This window comes from Eucalyptus grandis, chromosome 6, assembly GCF_016545825.1.
Source record: "Eucalyptus grandis isolate ANBG69807.140 chromosome 6, ASM1654582v1, whole genome shotgun sequence".
Taxonomy (NCBI): domain Eukaryota; kingdom Viridiplantae; phylum Streptophyta; class Magnoliopsida; order Myrtales; family Myrtaceae; genus Eucalyptus; species Eucalyptus grandis.
The window spans coordinates 26,943,378-26,962,127 of record NC_052617.1 but is presented as its reverse complement, the minus strand read 5'-3'; the positions used below and the strand labels follow the sequence as shown (position 1 = coordinate 26,962,127).

General features: G+C 40.1%; 1 protein-coding gene across 1 annotated transcript; it reads right to left on the bottom strand.

Annotated features, from left to right (window-relative positions):
• Nucleotides 1-6,920: 6,920 nt before the first annotated feature.
• Nucleotides 6,921-9,121, bottom strand: LOC104449136 (cytochrome P450 71D11). The gene is made up of 2 exons (XM_010063169.3): nucleotides 8,203-9,121; nucleotides 6,921-7,884 (listed from the first exon to the last, which is right to left on the bottom strand). The coding sequence occupies exons 1-2, from the start codon at nucleotides 9,091-9,093 to the stop codon at nucleotides 7,264-7,266; spliced, it is 1,512 nt and encodes a 503-aa protein (XP_010061471.1). The 5' UTR covers nucleotides 9,094-9,121; the 3' UTR covers nucleotides 6,921-7,263.
• Nucleotides 9,122-18,750: the final 9,629 nt, after the last annotated feature.

The following is an 18,750-nucleotide window of genomic DNA, read 5'->3' as shown; positions in this document are numbered from 1 at the left end:
TTTGAGTGCATTTCGATACTTCTCAGTTTTTTCCTTTCTTTTTCCTCAGAAGGGGACAGTTGGGTCTGATCTGTCCTTTTTTCTTACATTCAAAACAGACTATATCTCTATTAGATTCATCATCCTCAACAGACTTACTATGTTGCTTTTGAAAGCTCTGTTTCTTTGGATTGAATCTTATTCCCTTTCTGTTTAGCTTTCTAAATCTTCTTATCATGAGAGCAAGCTCTTCATCATCCATATCGTCTTCAGAATCTGTGACATCAGAATCATCATTAGATTTTAATGCAATTGATTTCTTACCTTTAGGATCTTCATATTCGTTGATTCGCTCCACTTCATAAGACTAAAGAGTCACAACCAACTCATCAACAGAGAGTGGAATAATTCTTTGTGTCTCCCTTATTGAGGTCTTTATGTGATTCCAATCCTTTGAGAGACCACACAGTAGCTTGTTTATTTTCATTAGATCAGAAATTGGTTGACCTTGATTTTCAAGACCATTCACTATCTCTGTAAACGACTAAACATGTCAGTGATAGATTCTCCTGTTTTCATTTTAAATGCTTCATATTGTCCGAGGAAAATGTTGATTCTGGTTTCTTTCACTCGGTCAGTTCCTTCATAGGTGATGTGTAATCTATCCCATACTTCTTTAGCTGTAAAACAAGAAGATATTCTGTTATATTTTTTTTTTGGTAAGGTTTTTTTATTCACCCAAAAAAAATTAGTTAAAGATATTCTGTTATATTCAGTAGATGATAATGCACAATATAAAGAATAAATCGCTTTTGCATCAAGAGCTTGTCTCTTGGTTATCTCTTCTTGAGTCATTTCTCTAGACTCAACAGTTTCTTTTCCTCTTTCTGAGACAGGTGCAGCTTTAGGAATAATTCATTTGTCTACCACGTCCCATTCCAGAGGATCCTTTGATCTTAGGAATGCCTTCATCTTGTTTTTCCATATGTTGTAATCCTTTCCATCAAAGTAAGGCGGTCTGGTATTGCTTTGCCCTTCAACCAGTCCTGGAGCCAACATACTAGCCATGGATCTTTAACTCTGAAGTAAAACACTTCAATTCAAGTGAGTACACAAGCTCCGATTCCAATCCTTTGAGAGACCACACAGTAGCTTGTTTACTTTCATTGGATCAGAAATTGGTTGACCTTGATTTTCAAGACCATTCACTATCTCTGTAAACGACTAAACATGTCAGTGATAGATTCTCTTGTTTTCATTTTAAATGCTTCGTATTGTCCGACCAAAATGTTGATTCTGGTTTCTTTCACTCGGTCAGTTCCTTCATAGGTGATGTGTAATCTATCCCATACTTCTTTAGCTGTAACACAAGAAGATATTCTGTTATATTTTTTTTTTTGGTAACATTTTTTTATTCACCCAAAAAAAATTAGTTAAAGATATTCTGTTATATTCAGTAGATGATAATGCACAAAATAAAGAATAAATCGCTTTTGCATCAAGAGCTTGTCTCTTGGTTATCTCTTCTTGAGTCATTTCTCTAGACTCAACGGTTTCTTTTCCTCTTTACGAGACAGGTGCAGCTTTAGGAATAATTCATTTGTCTACCACGTCCCATTCCAGAGGATCCTTTGATCTTAGGAATGCCTTCATCTTGTTTTTCCATATGTTGTAATCATTTCCATCAAAGTAAGGCGGTCTGGTATTGCTTTGCCCTTCAACCAGTCCTGGAGCCAACATACTAGCCATGGATCTTTAACTCTGAAGTAAAACACTTCAATTCAAGTGAGTACACAAGCTCCGATACCAATTGTGAGAGCTAGTATGAGCACCTAGAGGGGGGTGAATAGGTGCAGAAACAATTTCGCGAGATATGTGCAGTACAAATCAACAATAGATTATGAAAATGAAATTCTCAAAGCGAATTACGATCAAAGTAAAAGAGTGTAGAGAAGAGAATATGAACACAGAGATTATAGTGGTTCGGCTTAATCCAAGCCTATGTCCACTCTTCCGCACTGCCAGCCCACTGGCTGGATTTCACTATGAACAAAAGAGATGTTACAATTAGGCTCTTCCTTGAATCCACAGTGTAGAGACTCTACTACACTTCCTCAAGGTCTTTCAATGATATAGACTCTTTTGCGTACAAGATTTCGCTCAGCAGTTTAATTGACTAAGAACAATGAGCTTCGAACTTTGGAATTCTTTTATCACGAACGCACTTGAACAACTGGAACGTCTTCCTTATATACTCCTTTATGCCATCATACCCATTGGCACTTACCAAAAGAATTCTTCCAATCTACCCGTTGGACATAATCAAATAGGAAGATCTTCGAGCTATTTAAGGAACATGACGATAGCCAATCAATCATGATCGCCCATACAATCAGGATCTTGGTTTCCATAAGTAGAACCTTCCAACTATACTTCGCCAATCAACGAATCCACGATTCCCAAATCAGTCTTGATCAGAATAAAGGATTCTGTCATACTATATCCAGCCAGAAGATCTACTCCAGTCAATAAAGTCAAATCCTTGACGAAACATCCAGTTCTGGATAAGTCTTCTTCAACGGTCTAGAAACTGTCAATGAGGATAGACTTTGAGTCTTGAGTCTGGCAGTCCGGAGGTCTTCAGACTTTGATGGAAGAGTCTGCAAGTCTTCAGACTAGACTGATGGAAATGTTTTGTCATCTTCAAAACACTCAATGAAGTTTTCTCCAACAAGTTGCATATTCATCATGCCCACATAAGGAGCTCAATTGAAGGATCAAATTGGATGGCATGCTAGCTGAAGCATTTCCCAAATGACATTTCAACTTAGAATAGAATACATTAGCTGATTCAAATTTTCTTCTCTGATGTGCACAACTGAGATCATCTGCTGCCCCACATGTCTGATCATTCCCTCTTGAATCCACATAATTCTGATCCAAATCACTGCTGGACGATCATGAAGCTGAAGCTTCATTTGATTCATGAATTCTTTTTCGAGATATTCAAAGCTTGGCTTCCTGCATTATCATGCCTCGTTTTTCTAGAGGTTATAATCTCATTCTCAATATTTTGCAGAATATCAGGCTTACTTTTTCTATCCCTGCCATCTTCCAATTGAGAACCACACCAGGTGTCATCCTGCAACAGCCATCGCAGCAGCTTGTGCTGGACTAAATACCATGATGCTACCTACTATCACCGGCAAGACACCTCGGTCCAAATGGTAGGAGAGAACCCAAAACTGCTCTCCTCTCTGCAGCAGCCAGAGCAGTTTGCTGCACCGATGAAATAGGTGGCTTTTTAGAAAAACAGCCAAGACGCCTCCTGGGAAGATCAAAACCCGGGCCAGTGCCGGTTATTACCTTGGCCATCAACATCTTGCATTCCTATGGTTGACATCGCAATGTACGTAAAGTAGACTGGAATACAAGTGAAGGCATTGTGACAGCACAATGCCCAAACCACCTAGTAAATTTCAAAATATAGTACATCTATCCTGAAGACTTGAATGGCGATGGCTAGAAAGGACACTGAGACATTTGTAATGACCGACCTTTCGAGGTTCATCCCAGAGCCTGTAGAACTTGACATCGTGGTGGCCGAGCGCCTTGGGGCAGAACTTGCGAAGCATCGTGTCCAGGACTTGATCATAAGGATAGAAATGATCGTCTCCATTCGGCCTGCGGAACCTCAGCTTCACATGCATGCATCGATCCACGTTCAAACCCTGAAGACGCGCATTCGTAGGAGTGCAATTAACACCGCTCTAATATCACAAGGAATCCTCCGTCCCAACGATCAAAAATAGAGATTCAGAATTCCCCACACACATACACGGATAACCATCCCAATCCTGGACAATCCGAACCACTATTTCATCGCTACGAGAGCAGCAAGATCTTACTAGAACTCGGAGAGAAGCTTGACCCTCCATTGACGCTTGTGTACAATGGGTTGAACCTGATGGGCGAGGATCTTCCAGGCGTCATCTTCTCCAGGCTTCCTCTTCAGGGCCTTGATTTCGCATATCTCGATGAGATCACCCTGGTTTATCTTCTTCTTTTGTAACTGGCAAAAAATGCACGAAGTTTCCAATTTATAGGATCCAACCCACTTAGTCCATAATCTTTAATTGCAAGACTATAAGACTAGCATGCTTATGTATTGGCCCACGCACTCACGTATTATTTACGTGGGATAAGACTCCTCTTTGTTTATTTGAAAGAAACTATCGACAACTTTTGTTGACTGCCTCATTGGAATGGGGTTTTTTCTTAAGCAGCCATAGCACAATCTCGTGAAGGTTTGAAATGTGGGAAGGAAATTGGGGGGATGGCGAGATCGGTTTAGTTTTCGAGTTGGATGATGTTTGGAGGCGGGGATAATGATGACCGTCGTAATAAGAATAATAACAACAGCATTAGTGACTATTATTATTTTATTTATCTTTATTTTTATATTGTTTGTCACTATATAGTGAGAACAGACTTGCTCTATTACGAGCGATATTTCGCAGGCACGTTGGAGTTGTTATATTACCTAATAAATTTAGTTTAGTCTAATCTTAGTTGAGGTTGCTTTATATTTGATTTTTATTTCTCACTAAATTTATATGATTTCGAGTTTTCCATTCAAGGCAGCTTTCCTTCTTTCGTTTTGTTATAATGGGTGAGTGGCGCATGTATTTTGTTATGATTTGAAATCTTATCTCTTGAAAATTATAAAAGTTTTAAGTATGATATAAGGTATGAAAAAGGTATTCCATAGCATGATGTTTATTAAAAATGAAATTTTTTTAAGATATATTTGTTGCATATAACTGGATTGAGCATTTAAACCGGCTTAGCTATTTGAAATGGAGGAAAAAGAAGTCATATTAAGGCTATTTTAGTCTTTTTGCATTTGTATCAATTTAGTTTATCTGGCTAATTTGACTGATCGATGCTGACATATACATTGGGCATCCTATGTGGCTTCACCCTATTGATGTGAATAATTTTTAATAATATTTTAATACTTTTAAATTTTTAAATTCTTTTTCTTTTTTTCTCTCTTTCTTTCTTTTCTTTTTTTTGGTCACTTTCTTCTTCCTCTAGCCGGATGCCGATGGTGACCAACGAAAGGCAAGGCCGACGAGGTCCCTCATTGGCCTTGGGGAACTTGGCCATGGCTAGGTGAGGCTCAACCTCGCTAGTCGAGCGTTAGCTAGCCTCTAGCCTCGCCTAGGTCAAAGGCAACCTCACCAAACATAGGCATTGCTCAACCTTGTTAGCAGTGGCTGGGTGAGGCTCACCCTCGTTGATCTGGTGAGGTCAGGCCTCACCCATGTCTGGTGAGGCTGGACCCTTGCTAGACCTAACGAGGTTGCCCCCGCAGCCTTTGCCAAGGTTGAACCTCGCCCAACCTTGGCCAAATTCCCTGAGGTCGGCAAGGTCCCTTGTTGATGCTACCTCTGGCTATTCATCGGCAACAATCGAAAGAAGAAAGTAATGAGAGAGAGAGAAATAAAAAATAAAAATAAAAAAATTATTATTAAAAATTATTCACATTAGCACTAATGGCACCACGTAAAATGGCCAATATCCATATCAACACCAACAGGCCACCAACTAATCAAAATTGGTCAGATGAACTGAATTAATATAAATACGAAAAGTTTAGAACTCAATTAGCTAAAAAAAAGTTTTATGACTAAATTGGAACAATTGCAATAAGTTTATGATTTTTTTTAGTAATTTTCCTGTTTAAAATGGCATAATAAAGCATCTCTTCAATTAGTTTGTGAGTTGATTATCTATGAAAGAGTTTGAAAAATGTTATATGACATATATCCTAACGACAGAATGAATTATGAAAAGTTTTATGTATTGGTCTGTGAACTTATTAAACGTTTTTTTTAATTTGGTTAAGAATCGGGAGATATGCACACGATCTCAAGGCGTCCTATTTGGGTTGAGCCATCGGCTGGTACGGGGGGAGACTCACTTCAATAGGAGAATCTTAGTAGGTCTTATCACATGTAAAATTATTTACAATGAGCGTTAACTTAGTCAGCGGAAGAACCATTAATATTATCATGATATTATTGTTTAATTGGATTTTTCATATGTATGAACTTATGTGACTATATGAATATATCTTCGGAAGTTAAGGCAAGTGACATATTGGGTCTGGGATAGTGTGTTTTGTTTTGAAATGATTAATACTATACACCATGAATACTCAATTTGTTTAGAAGAGAATTTTACTTCTCATTGAGCATTGGTTTTCTGATGTCATTCATTTTCAATCTTTTTTTCAGATTTTACAACCATTGAATAAGTCGGCCGAGAATGATTTTGATGTGGAACTTTTTTGGAGTTCAATTTTCAGTATAGTTTGAGATAATTGTGTATATGATGTACAATTAATTTTGTTGAGTTTAGTCTGGTTAGTCACGGGAGATATAGTTTGGTTATTTGACTTTCCTAGTTATTTGGTGAAATGTATGAGTTCTTTCTTGTGGACTTTGTAATTTTGATCCTACTAACCAGCTTGTCGTTTTATCCAATAAGAATATATACTGAGAACAAGTTTATATTGATATGTATGAGGATATATGTTTCAAATAAACAGACGACAGTGTCATTTTCTCTATATTTTTGTAGTTAGAATGTGATAGACTATTATGTCGACACACTACCATCGTAAAAGTATTATTCCTCAAACAAAGTTTGAACTATGATACTCAAGCTTATTAGTAATTTTATTTCAAATCATCATGATATCCAACAAGTGGCCAAGTGTTTGGAGCAAATGATTTGAATTAGAGCATGATCTCTCAATTAGAGTAACTAACGGGCTAAGGCCCTCATCCTCTATATAGAATCTTACCCTATGCGAGAGAAAATGATGATTTGTATGCTCTTTAGGAGTTAGCCAAACTGAATTTGTTTTATAACTTGGAGAAAATATTAGGCACCCAAGTGATAGACACATTGACTTCATACTAGTCCATTCAACGGCCAACACATGTCATTTTTGTGGTCCACATATCAGAGCCCCTCCCTCTCTCTCTCTCTCTCTCTCTCTCTCTAATGAATGACATACAAGTGTGAACCTAATGTTTCTTGTACCAGGGAGCTTAAAAAGACAAGTAACAAGTGGCACTCTTTAGTACATAAGCCTCTTCTCCCTCCTCACAACCCTATAATTGAATTCTTTTCTGTTTCTTACCTGTCGTTATTGTTGACCAACATCTGTAACCTTAACAACCCTTGTAATAACTACTAAAGAAGATCTCAACCGGTGAAGGTAGGCTGATAGGGCTTGGGAACCAGGTACAGATCCCGCTTCCTCCTCTGAGTTACGCCCAGCAACTCGCCCATGTCCAGCTCTTCTCTCTTCATTCCCTCAGGGAGCTCCCAGTCGAAGTGATACAGCAACATCGCGAGGGGAAGCTCCACGTTCACAATCCCGAAGTTCATCCCTGGACACATCCTCCTTCCTGCACCGAATGGTATGTACTCGAAGCTAGTCCCTTTGTAATCGACTGGGCTGTCCTTGAACCTCTCCGGGTAAAAGGCCTCAGGGTTGTCCCAGTACTTGGGGTCTCTGCCGATCGCCCACGCATTCACGACCACTTTGGTCTTGACCGGGATCTCGTACCCGTTTATCTCGAACCTCTCTCTGCATTCCCTGAGCAGCAAGGGAATAGAAGGGTGCATCCTCAGGCACTCTTTTATTACCAGCTTCAGATACTCTAGTTCAGGCAACCCCGTCTCATCTGCTTTGCCTCTCCTGTCAAAGACCTCTCTCACCTCGGCCTGCGCCTTTTTGAGGATTCTCGGGTTCTTCATCATCTCGGCCAATGCCCAATCAACCTGCGTGGCTGAAGTTTCGCCCCCGGCAACGAAAATGTCCTGCATGCACATTTCGTATTCCATTTTTTGTTAGAATAACTCGAATGACAAAGAAAAGATTGCCTCGAACTAATCAATAACATGTTCGAACATCAAAGTTATTTTTAATCGTCTCGAAGTTCATGCTAAATTAATTTGGGCCGTGCTGTCTCGATAGACTTCTTCTCGCACCGATATCATTTCCACACATGAAAGTCCACCCATGTCAAACTTTGACTGTGTTCTGAAGTCAAAATCCAACTGATTTGAAAACCCAAAGCTGCAGTTCATTTTTCTGAGGGAAATTGAGCATGATGAAGAACAGAAAAACTTCGTTACCAGTATTACTGCTTTGATGTTGTCAGTGGTCAGGGAAAATTCAGGACCACCAGGATCGGCAAACCTCAAGAGAACATCGATCAAATCATCATGTCTCGTTTCATCATCTCTTCTCTTAGCCCTCTCTTCTCTTTTTTCTCTGATGACGTTGTTCATCATACGGTCTGCTTGCCGATGCAACTTCTCCAATCGTGGCTTCATCCTGCTAATCACATGAAGCCACTTTGACGAGGGAAACGCGTCCCCAACCTCAAAGCCAGCCGCCAATTTATTTGCTTTGGTGACTACTGAGATGAACTCCTCCTGCTCTTTGAATTTCTTCCCGAAAGCTGCAATCGAAGTAGCTCCGTAGTTGGTCGAGAATAGTTTCTGAGTAAGATTGATTGGAGACCCCGCATTAGAAGCAACCCATTTGACGAGATTCAAAGTCTCTTCTTCCCTTATATGCCTAAAAGACTGGACCCTCTTGGCACTAAGGAGCTCCAAAGTGCTGATTTTTCTAATTTGCCTCCAGTATTCACCGTAAGGCGCGAATGCAATGCTGGTGGATCCATATGACATTACTTCGGAAGCAAGAAGCGGCGGCCTCATTGCGAAAGTAAGGTCGTGGGTCTTCATCACCTCTTTGGCCATCTCGGCCGAAGAAACGATCACGTGAGGAACTTCCCCAAGCTGCAAATGCATCAACGGCCCGTGTTTCTTGGCCAAGTCCCGCAACGCACGAAGAAGCGGTGACCCGAGAAGCTGGTGCAAGTTTCCTATAAGAGGGAGCTTCCTCGGACCGGGAGGAAGCTTGGGAAGCCCTTTCATTTCAGATTTGTCACATAATTTTCGTAAAATGAAGATGCAGAAGGAGACTATGCTTGCAAAGGCAAAAACTCGGAATTCCATTTAGGGGAAAGTGTAGGAAAATGATCAGGCTGCCTTCCTGAACAGACTTTGATGATCAATACTTTTATTTATAGACTCTTTTGGAAGGCTGAAAGCTGTTTCTGACACAACAAGCCTATAAAAGTCAAAATTGTCATCTTTGTGCCGACGATGGCAATGAGATAATCACTGATTTGCCGCCAATGGGACGCAAGCATCTGCCGAATGAAATATTATATAATATTGGAAGCACCTTAGGTGCGTGAATTACCTATGATGCTTCCATCATAGGAGAGAATTCAAATAAATAGTTGGACGTAATAAGATGTTTACTGTCTAAGGTTGAGGGGACCATCTAAAGATCAGCCTGCCAATGTCTCCAAAGAAGAGAAAATGGAAGAACTGCTTTGAATTTTCAAATGAGACGCTTCGTCATCTAAGGTTAAAAAGGGAATCGATCCATTGTATCCTACGATCCTAAACATTGGAAGCACCTTTGGTTGCTTGTGTCCAAATCTTTTTAATTTGACTAACTTAATCCTAAATATCTTAATAAATTATCTATTCAATCTATCCAATCAATTTTGGTCAGAAATCACTGACGTAAATGCCATACGTCTTACGTAGCACTACGACACTGACATAAACAAAATTTAAAAATTGTATGAATTTTTTACTTTTATAAATATTATTTTCTCTTTTTTTTTCTTTTTTTTTCTAGATTTTCATTGTGTCCGGTCTCCCGGCCTCTATCGAGAGTCACCCGTGCCAAATCTAGCAAGGGTTAGACCTTTGTGACCTAGGCAAGGTGCGACCTCGCTGGATCCAATAAAGTCGAGCCTCGCACATGGCCAGGAAGGCTTGACCCTCGCCGAAGCCTTGCTAACCCAACCCTGGCGGGGCTAAGCTTGCCTAGCAACGGTAAGGCTCGGTCGATGAGAGTTGTTAGTGACCTTGCGGGCCATAATGAAAAAATAAAAATAAAAAACAAAAAATAATAAATAATAAAAAAAGGAAAGCATGAAACTCTTACAAGGACATTAATAACCACTTCCCCACTTCCTCGGGAATTAGTTCTCCAACGCCCTCGACCGTTGGATCATCAGTCGTCCAATCACATCCGTCCATTTAAACTTCACACATTCAACTCTTCTCCCAGGCGCCCTACTATTGCAAACCGGCCATCCTAGAAGGACGAGAAAGTTGTGGATGCTAGAAATCCCCAAATATTACGATAAGAAATCCAGAATGTGAAAAACAGGACAAGAAAGTCGTGGAGATCGTGCTTATAAACTACATAAATCTGATGGTAATAAAATTACTTAACGATTGTTGTTTTTTTTTTTTTTTTTGGTGACCAAGGATCTGTCGAAGTCTGCCCTTATCGGCTTATGCCGATTTGGGTTCTCACAGCAACCCACTACCAGGGCCCCTACTTTAATCGCTAACAATGCAGGATTTCGAACCTTTGATCCCCTTCACTGGAGGAGAGATCTCATCCAACTGCGTTGTCCACGGATGGGTAATGATTGTCGTTTAGTGAACAGAAAGCAACAAAGTAAGCATCAATTGATAAAACAAATTGAGGCGCCCACGATGCCAACTTCATTGTAAATTATTCCTCCTTTAGTATCAATGTCCCACGGCTGCATCAAGAATAATAATTTTTCCCTCTCATTTGAGCAATTTAGATAGGATAACAAAGTTGACTAAGTGAGAGCGATAGAGATGACAAGCGACGATAGAGATGACAAGCGACGGAGAGACGGTGGTGTGATAATGAGCAAGTATTGAATATGATCGGAGCCCCCATTTACTTCATCGTGTGCTACATCATTTTTGGGCATGGAGATGGTGTGGCATTGTTTGTGCCCTACCCATCCACGTTGGACTGAGCTACGCCATTTTGCATGTCCACATGAACTAGATTTTTAAAAACATATGCCAACGCAAATTATTCTTTAATTATAATCGCCGTGTAATTTTTTTTTGTTGGAATTTCTCGCTGGAAGCACTTAAATAATCATTTTTTCTCCAATTTGACACTTAAGTGAGCTGAAAAAAAAACTTTTAGCACTAAAATGAGTACCTACGAAACTTTTGGCAATTTTAATGTCCTTATGCCGATTGAGTTGCCATGAATTGATGAAGAACTTCTTGAACGATTAATATATTATCCTAAATTTGTCGTCCACTCACAAAGGTAGCCTGTTCTTTTGAGATTAGCTCACAAAGCCAAGGTTTTAGATGATTTGCCATGACCTTGGAAATAATTTTGTATGCATAATTGCATAGGCTGATCGGTCTAAACTAATCAAGTCTTTCAGGGTGATTGATTTTGGGAATTAGAGCTATTACCGTCTTGTTTAGATCGCTAAGAAACACTCTCGAACTGAAGAAATCTCTCACCAATATGATAAAGTCATCCTGAATTATATCCCAATGAGTCTGGTAAAACAGACCATTCAATCCGTCTGGACCTAGAGCCTTCGTGGCCCCTAGCTGAAAAGTTGCCCGTCGCACCTCGTCTACACTGACTAAGGTGGTTAAGTGGTCATTCATTTCTGTAGAGACTACCTATCGACATTGATCCAGAATTGCTCCATAGTTACGATAACCAATAGCTATATATAATTGTGAGAAAAAATCAGACGTCATCTCCTTTAGGGCCTAATTGTCCCACACCCAGTTGTGATTATCATCCTGTAACATACCAATTCTATTTCTCTGCTGCCGTTGGATGGTAGTTGCATGAAAAAAATTGCTATTCTTGTCTCCCCATCTCAACCAGTTAATCTTGGATCGCAGAGCCCAAAACTGCTCTTCTTGCTGCCATATATGTCCGATTTCCTCCCTAAGATGAGATGCTTCCTCCTTATCAATGCTGGTACCGTATGGTTTGTTTACAATAAGTTGAAGCTGCTATTGTAAGACTTGCATTCTCAGGTGGCCGTTTTGGAATTTTGAGCGGTTCCAATCTTGTAAAGCATTAGAAACAATCCTTAGTTTATGCAAAAGGCTGGAATTTCTTACCTGAACTGAGTTCCATGCATTAGAGATGATCGCTCGGCACTCTTGATCTTGATTCCAACAGGCTTCGAAAATGAAAGGTCTTCGGCGTCTTCTATAGGCTACTGATGTGGACAAAAAGAAGGGGGCTATGGTCAGACCCTAGGGCTGGCAAAGCAAACACCTCCGCCTTAGGATATAAAAGTCAATCTATCGTACACATAACACGGTCCAAACGTTCTTTTACTAGTTCAACGCTATCTCGATTATTCATCCAAGTAAAAACACATCCCTTGCTTTCTAATTCCACCAGGGCACAGTCGTTTATGACCGCTCGAAAGGAGTGAAGACAATACCGATCTGAAGGACACTTGCCTACCTTTTCCCACAGATAGAGAATTTCATTAAAATCCTCGGCACATATCCAAGGTAGAGTGTTTGAGTCGCTGATCGTTCAAAGTTCCTCCCATAGCAGCTATCTATTATGGTAGGATGGTGGAGCATGAAGACAGGTGATGCGCATCAGCCTATCTTCCATTAAATCTCGATAGATCATATCAAAATAGTCCTTCGAAAATTGTTCTATCTCTAACGATATAGTTTCATTCCAAAAAATCGCCAGACCCCTTACTAAACCTGCTGGGTTTCGCACAAAAGAGCTTCTGAAATGTAACCGTCACTGCAAGCGTTGAAGCACATTCTCATTGTTCTTTGTTTCCATTAAGAACAGTAAGTCAAGCTTTTCCTTGGCCGTCAAGGCCTTTAGAGCATGAACTATCAAGGGATTGCCCAAACCCTAACAGTTCCAGTAAAATATCTTCATTTGTGTGTGGGTGGCTGTTTGAGGCCAGCCACCAAAGCCTAGTGATCCGCTTCATTTGCTTCTAATACTGGTGTATCCATAAATTGAGTATCATCGACGTCATTGGATGCTAAGTGCCTCATATCATAGGGAGAATACATTTTATGTTTTTTGGCTGATCCCATTTTTGGAATGGCTCCGGTACCCTTCTGTTTCTTTGGTTGCTGCATTGCCATGGAATGACTTATAATGCCCTTCTTCTTGGCTTGCGCAGGAATCAAAGCTGTTGTGAGAGTATGCCCCTGTATTAACAAAGGCTGTGGGATTTGCTGATGAGTTGCTGCTGTAACAGAGTTGCGTTGTGCTGCTAGTTTAGGCAAGGTTACTTCTTCGGCATTATCTATTCAAGGCAACACAGTCGGTAATAAAGCTAGAGACGTCTCAAGTACTGTCTCTTCATTTTGCTCCTTATTCTCAGGGGGGTTATAGAACGCTTGCCAATAAGGACTGTATTCTCTAACCTCCGCTCGTAACCATTGACTGTAAGTCATTTTGCATTTACCATCCAATTTCACTTCATCAAAAGGGTATTCTTTGCAATACGTGGCAGAATGGCCTAGTCTCCCGCAGGAATAACATAAATGAGATAACCGTTCATATCGAAAGTCGAGCCACAGCGTCCTCCCATCTATACGAATCAGTTTTCCGGTCTTTAAAGGTTCGTCCAGATTTATTTCTACCCTTACCCTTCTAGCCCTTAAGGCTGAGCCCTCTTTAAAATCAACTTTAACTTCTAAAACTTCGCCGATCTATTTCACCGTCTTTCTAATCATCTGTTCCGTAGTCCATTCCAAAGACAGTCCAAAAACTTGCACCCAAAAAGCACAACAAGTAAAATCAAAACAATGTAAATGCGTATTAGGAATTCACGACTTGAAAATTACTAAATGACTTGAGAAGAGCCACAGACCTCCTTCTAATACTCTTTGTTTCTCATTGTCGGAACGGAATTTTGCTATGTACAATCCACCCTCTCTCTGAGAAATGTCAACCTGGTCAGTCTGCCAAACACGCTTTAAGGTACTCTAGAAGGCTTGGAAGTTAATAGAAGAGTTTGATAGGACTTTACCCACTAATATTAAATGACATTTCTCCAATTTTTCTGGTGGGGGTTCCTCCTCCCATATCTCTATTTCTTGTGCAGAACAGAGGCGTCCCAAGCATTGACACAAGGCAACCAGTCGCAAGGATTCATCCTGGTTGTCCAAAGCCATAGGACAGAAAAAGCTCAAGATAGACCTATCCTAATTCGAATTGAATAGAGTAGATACCATGGTACTAGCTACCCACTGTTCTTCGGAAAAATTTGGTACCAATAGATTGAAAGATAGTGATAAAACAGAACAAGGCAAGAAACAAAATACTACAGATGGAACTAAGTCACCTCTGAAGTGAATTGCACAAAAAGACGAGGCATGCAACCATCCAATAGCCAAGGATAGAAGACTACTAGGTCACTGGGGGTTCCGACAGAGATGCAAAGACTGTTAGGGAAAAGAAGCCATGGGTGAAAGCTTCGCTGGGTAAATACGGAAAGATAGGGCAATAGAAAAAGGGTGGGCAATGAGGGGGAAGGCAATGAAATCCTAATTAAATATATTGTACAGGCAATTCCACAATATGCAATGTCCATCTTCAAGCTTCCCCTATCTCTTTGTAAAATGATTGAAAAGAAAATTTCCAGTTTTTGGTGGAGGAACGATAACAGCAGGGTAGGAGTTCATTGGTAGAAATGGAAATTGCTTAAAACCAGCAAGGACAATGGAGGGCTAGGCTTCCGAGACCTAATAGCGTTCAACAAGGCAATGCTTGGAAAGCAAGCTTGGCGTTTACTTCAACAGCCTAACTCTTTATGGAGTCAAATGTTTAAGGGGCTATACTTTCAATCAAAGGAGTTCCAATCACAGGTAAAGGTACTCACTCATCCTAGGGCTGGCAAAGTCTTCTTATTGGCAAAGAGGCCATCCTACCTAATGTACCAGTCTGTTAGGGATGGAAATATGATCAAGATTCGTGAGGATAGGTGGTTACCTATAGGAACTATAGGCAGACCAGCCACAAGAGAGGAGCTAGGGATGGTGGCTGATCTTATTGATCCTATCCACCATACCTAGAATCTTCCTCTTATCACACAAATGTTTGACGATTAGGTTATTGCAGAAATAATTAAAATCCCTATTAGACCCTTCTATGCTACTGATCAGTTAGTATGGACAGCTACAAAGGATGGGAATCACACAGTGAAAAACAATTACAAAACTCTAGTCAACACAGCAGACATACAAAGCGGTCATCAAGCCTCAACATCGTACCAAAACCCCAGAACACTTTGGCACAAAATATGGACTATGAAAACAGCACCAAAAATCCGCACATTCTTATGGACAGCATGCCAGAATGCCCTTGCTGCCAAAACAAATCTATTTTATCGTCACATCACCCCTGATCCTATATGCAAACTATGCAATCAGAAATCTCCAGAAACCCTAAAACACCTATTCTTCTCATGTTCGTGGACTAAAGGAGTATGGAGTCATCCTCAGCTCAACATTTCTGTATCACCTAATACAGTGCATCATCTGGACACGTGGATCACAGAACGAGCAACAAATCACAAACTCTTACCTAAACTGGAAACAATTGCACAAGTCTTATGGCAGATCTGGTGTATGCGCAACAACAGCATATTTCGCCGGCAGAGCCCAGATCCAAACTGCGCAGTTGAGGACGCCTTTGCACAAACACGGATCCAACACATTTCTACTCAGAGCCAACAGTGAACGGGGGACTCTACTCCCAAAACAGAAACCTTGTGGAAACCCCCTGATTGTGCATCCCTGAAATGCAGTATAGATGGATCTTATCATCCTAGCAGTCAAGAGGGCACTATGGCGTGTATAAGCCGAAATCATCAAGGTAGTCTTACAGATGTCTACACCAGAAGCTTCCCAGTAGCTTTTGTGTTTCAAACGGAAGTTGCAAGCGCTTACCTTTACTCTTCATCACCTGCTGCACCAAGGCCTCAATAAGGAAAATCTGGTGATTGAGTCTGATTGCCTGCTTTTGATCGACACAGTTCAAGCGAGAAGGAAGCCACCATGGGAAGAACGTGCGTTGTTTGCTGAAATTGCCACTTTGCTTTCCCTTTACCCTAATTTGCAGCTTCGGCACTGTAGACAAAAGGCAAATGGAGAAACAGATTAGGCTGCCAAAACCCACAACAAATCCAACTTGGCCTGTAATTGGAATATCTTTCCTCCCTTTGTTTTGCAAGATATTGTATATGCCGATGCAATTGCTTTTGGATTTAATGTTGCGACTACTTAAATACTATCTACATTTTCGACCTAAAAAAAAGGTCCAAATGAATAGTGCCCTCTCAAAATTCTATTTTATTTGCAGGGCACAAGCCAATACAACCAGGAGAGAAAAACCGAAGAAAAATAAAGTAAAAAGAACAAATTTGAAAATTGCAGGGCACAAGCCAATACAACCAGGAGAGAAAAACCGAAGAAAAATAAAGTAAAAAGAACAAATTTGAAAATGGCATGATGAGAAGTGCACTTCGCGTAGCATCATAAAGTGAGTGTCTTTAGTCGGGGAAAAAAAGAGCAATCTAGTTTTTTTATTCCCGTTTCACTGAAAACAAAATAATGGTGGAAACTCTCACGATCCAGTTCGGACATACAGAGAATTCTGCAGAAACTTAAAACAGATACCAAATGAAAACATCAAAATCCACGAAAAGATCATGGCAACTTTACAAATTTTTAGAGTCAGAAAACATGAAACTCTTGCAACTTCCACTATCCCTCGGGGATTAGTTCACCAATGCCCTCGACCGTTGGATGATCAATATTCCAATCACATCCGTCCATTTCAAACTCGCATGGTCAATTCTTCACCCAGGCCCATTGCAAGCCGGTCAACCCAGATCAAATCCTCGGCGGATGATAAATGATAGGGTAAGAAATTTAGAATGTGAAAAAGAGGCCAAAAAAATTGTGGAAATCCGGCTTATAAATTACATAAATCTAATAATAATAATAACAAACCCCCACCCACGAAAAGGGAAAATATTTATCCGGAGTTAGACCCATCCTTAATTAGAACGGATCATTCACAATGATTGATCACGCGAATTTCGCAAAATCATACAAAATAATTGTTATGGAAAAATATTCTCCAGAAGAAGGGGAGAGAGCAAGTGGAGAGGCTCAAAATTAATGGCAGAAGAGACGGGAAGCTCATGATACTAGCATTTGCGATGACCCATCATCGGTTGAATATAAAGGGCAGAATAAAGAGAAATCTCTTTTTTGGACCATTGCTGGCCATTCGTCATCGTCCCCGCCTTCAACTGTATGGGTACCCAAATCGAGTTTAGACCTGAACATCAGATTTTCAATTGAACAAAAAGCCCAGCACACGGAAGCAATTGATATGTTAACCTGAAAATGAAGCTAGCCATGACCATGTACATCTTCATCAGATGATGACCTCTCAAAAATGACACTTTCTTTCTCTATTTGCGGGCTTTATGTTAATAAGAGATCTGAACTCCGAAGTCACTCTTTGCCAGTCAATTTGCTAGCTCCTCCAAGCGAAGAACCCTATCTTGATTGGCAGCTTCTGCACGAGCCTCAACAATAGGATCCATTGTCCACAGTGATACTTTGGATGTACATTATCTGCGTTGACCATGCTTGAGTAGTCTATGGGAGTCACTGAGACCACCATCAAATTAGGATATACACAGCTGAAACAATGTCTACATAGTTAGTCCAAAAAGCATTTGGAATGCTCAAGTTTAGAAAAGTACCTTGTCAATAACGTTGACAGGCACAGTGATGGGTCATTAGTTCCTAAGACAGTGCAAGATGCTCTAATTAATGGCCAGTGAAAACTCGTCATCTTTCTGTGAAAACTAGCTTTTATACCCTTTTCATGTGCAGCCTCTCTTTGATAAGCCAGACCTATCAAATTATTCTTCTAAGTTCTTACTTCTAGTATTGTAAGTGACAAATATTTGTTAATGTCTTCTTTTGTGGCCTGGCTCAATCATTGAGCAAGACATGCTTCTTCAAGTTGCTGAAGCAGCATAAGTCGATTTAAAGAACAAAAACAAAAGCTGCCGAAGCAGCAATATATGGCCATCAGGCAAAAATCATGCCGTCTGTAACAATTAACGACGGGGCATTCAGAAAAACCAAACTTGACGTGTCTTATTTACCAAAGTTTCTGTGGAAATAATAAATTTGAAGACATCAGACTGTCAAATTACTATCTTTTTTCCCTCTTTCAAAGGAACTGATCCTTAGAATCAGCACACTAGCCCGGAAAAATTACTGATCTTCGACAATGAAGCACCTCAAGATTATCACAATGATCATATGCAAAAGAATGTGCATATTATTTAATCTCATGAATTCCTTGCAACTATATTGACAAAGGAATGCTAAACCACTCTGCTCTCAAGTCTAATTCTATATTAAATTGGTAGCTCTTATTCTTATGCATAAGCTGAATGCCAACCTCGTCAACTTACTAACAATTGGCATTCTAAGAATCTCAGATAGATCGATGAAGCTTTAATAAGTCGGAAGAAGGGTTAAAGCCTTTAAAAATTCCAATTCGGTATCTCATGATACATTTATCTCAAACTAGTTTGTCTCGCCAAAAAAAGAAAAAAAATGGTACCCTCATGACATCCCAAACTTTCACAAAAAATCCCAAACCAATGCTCCTAATCCAAATCTACCAAATACAACATATCCCAAACTGCTAACGAAGGGTAGATTTGGTGT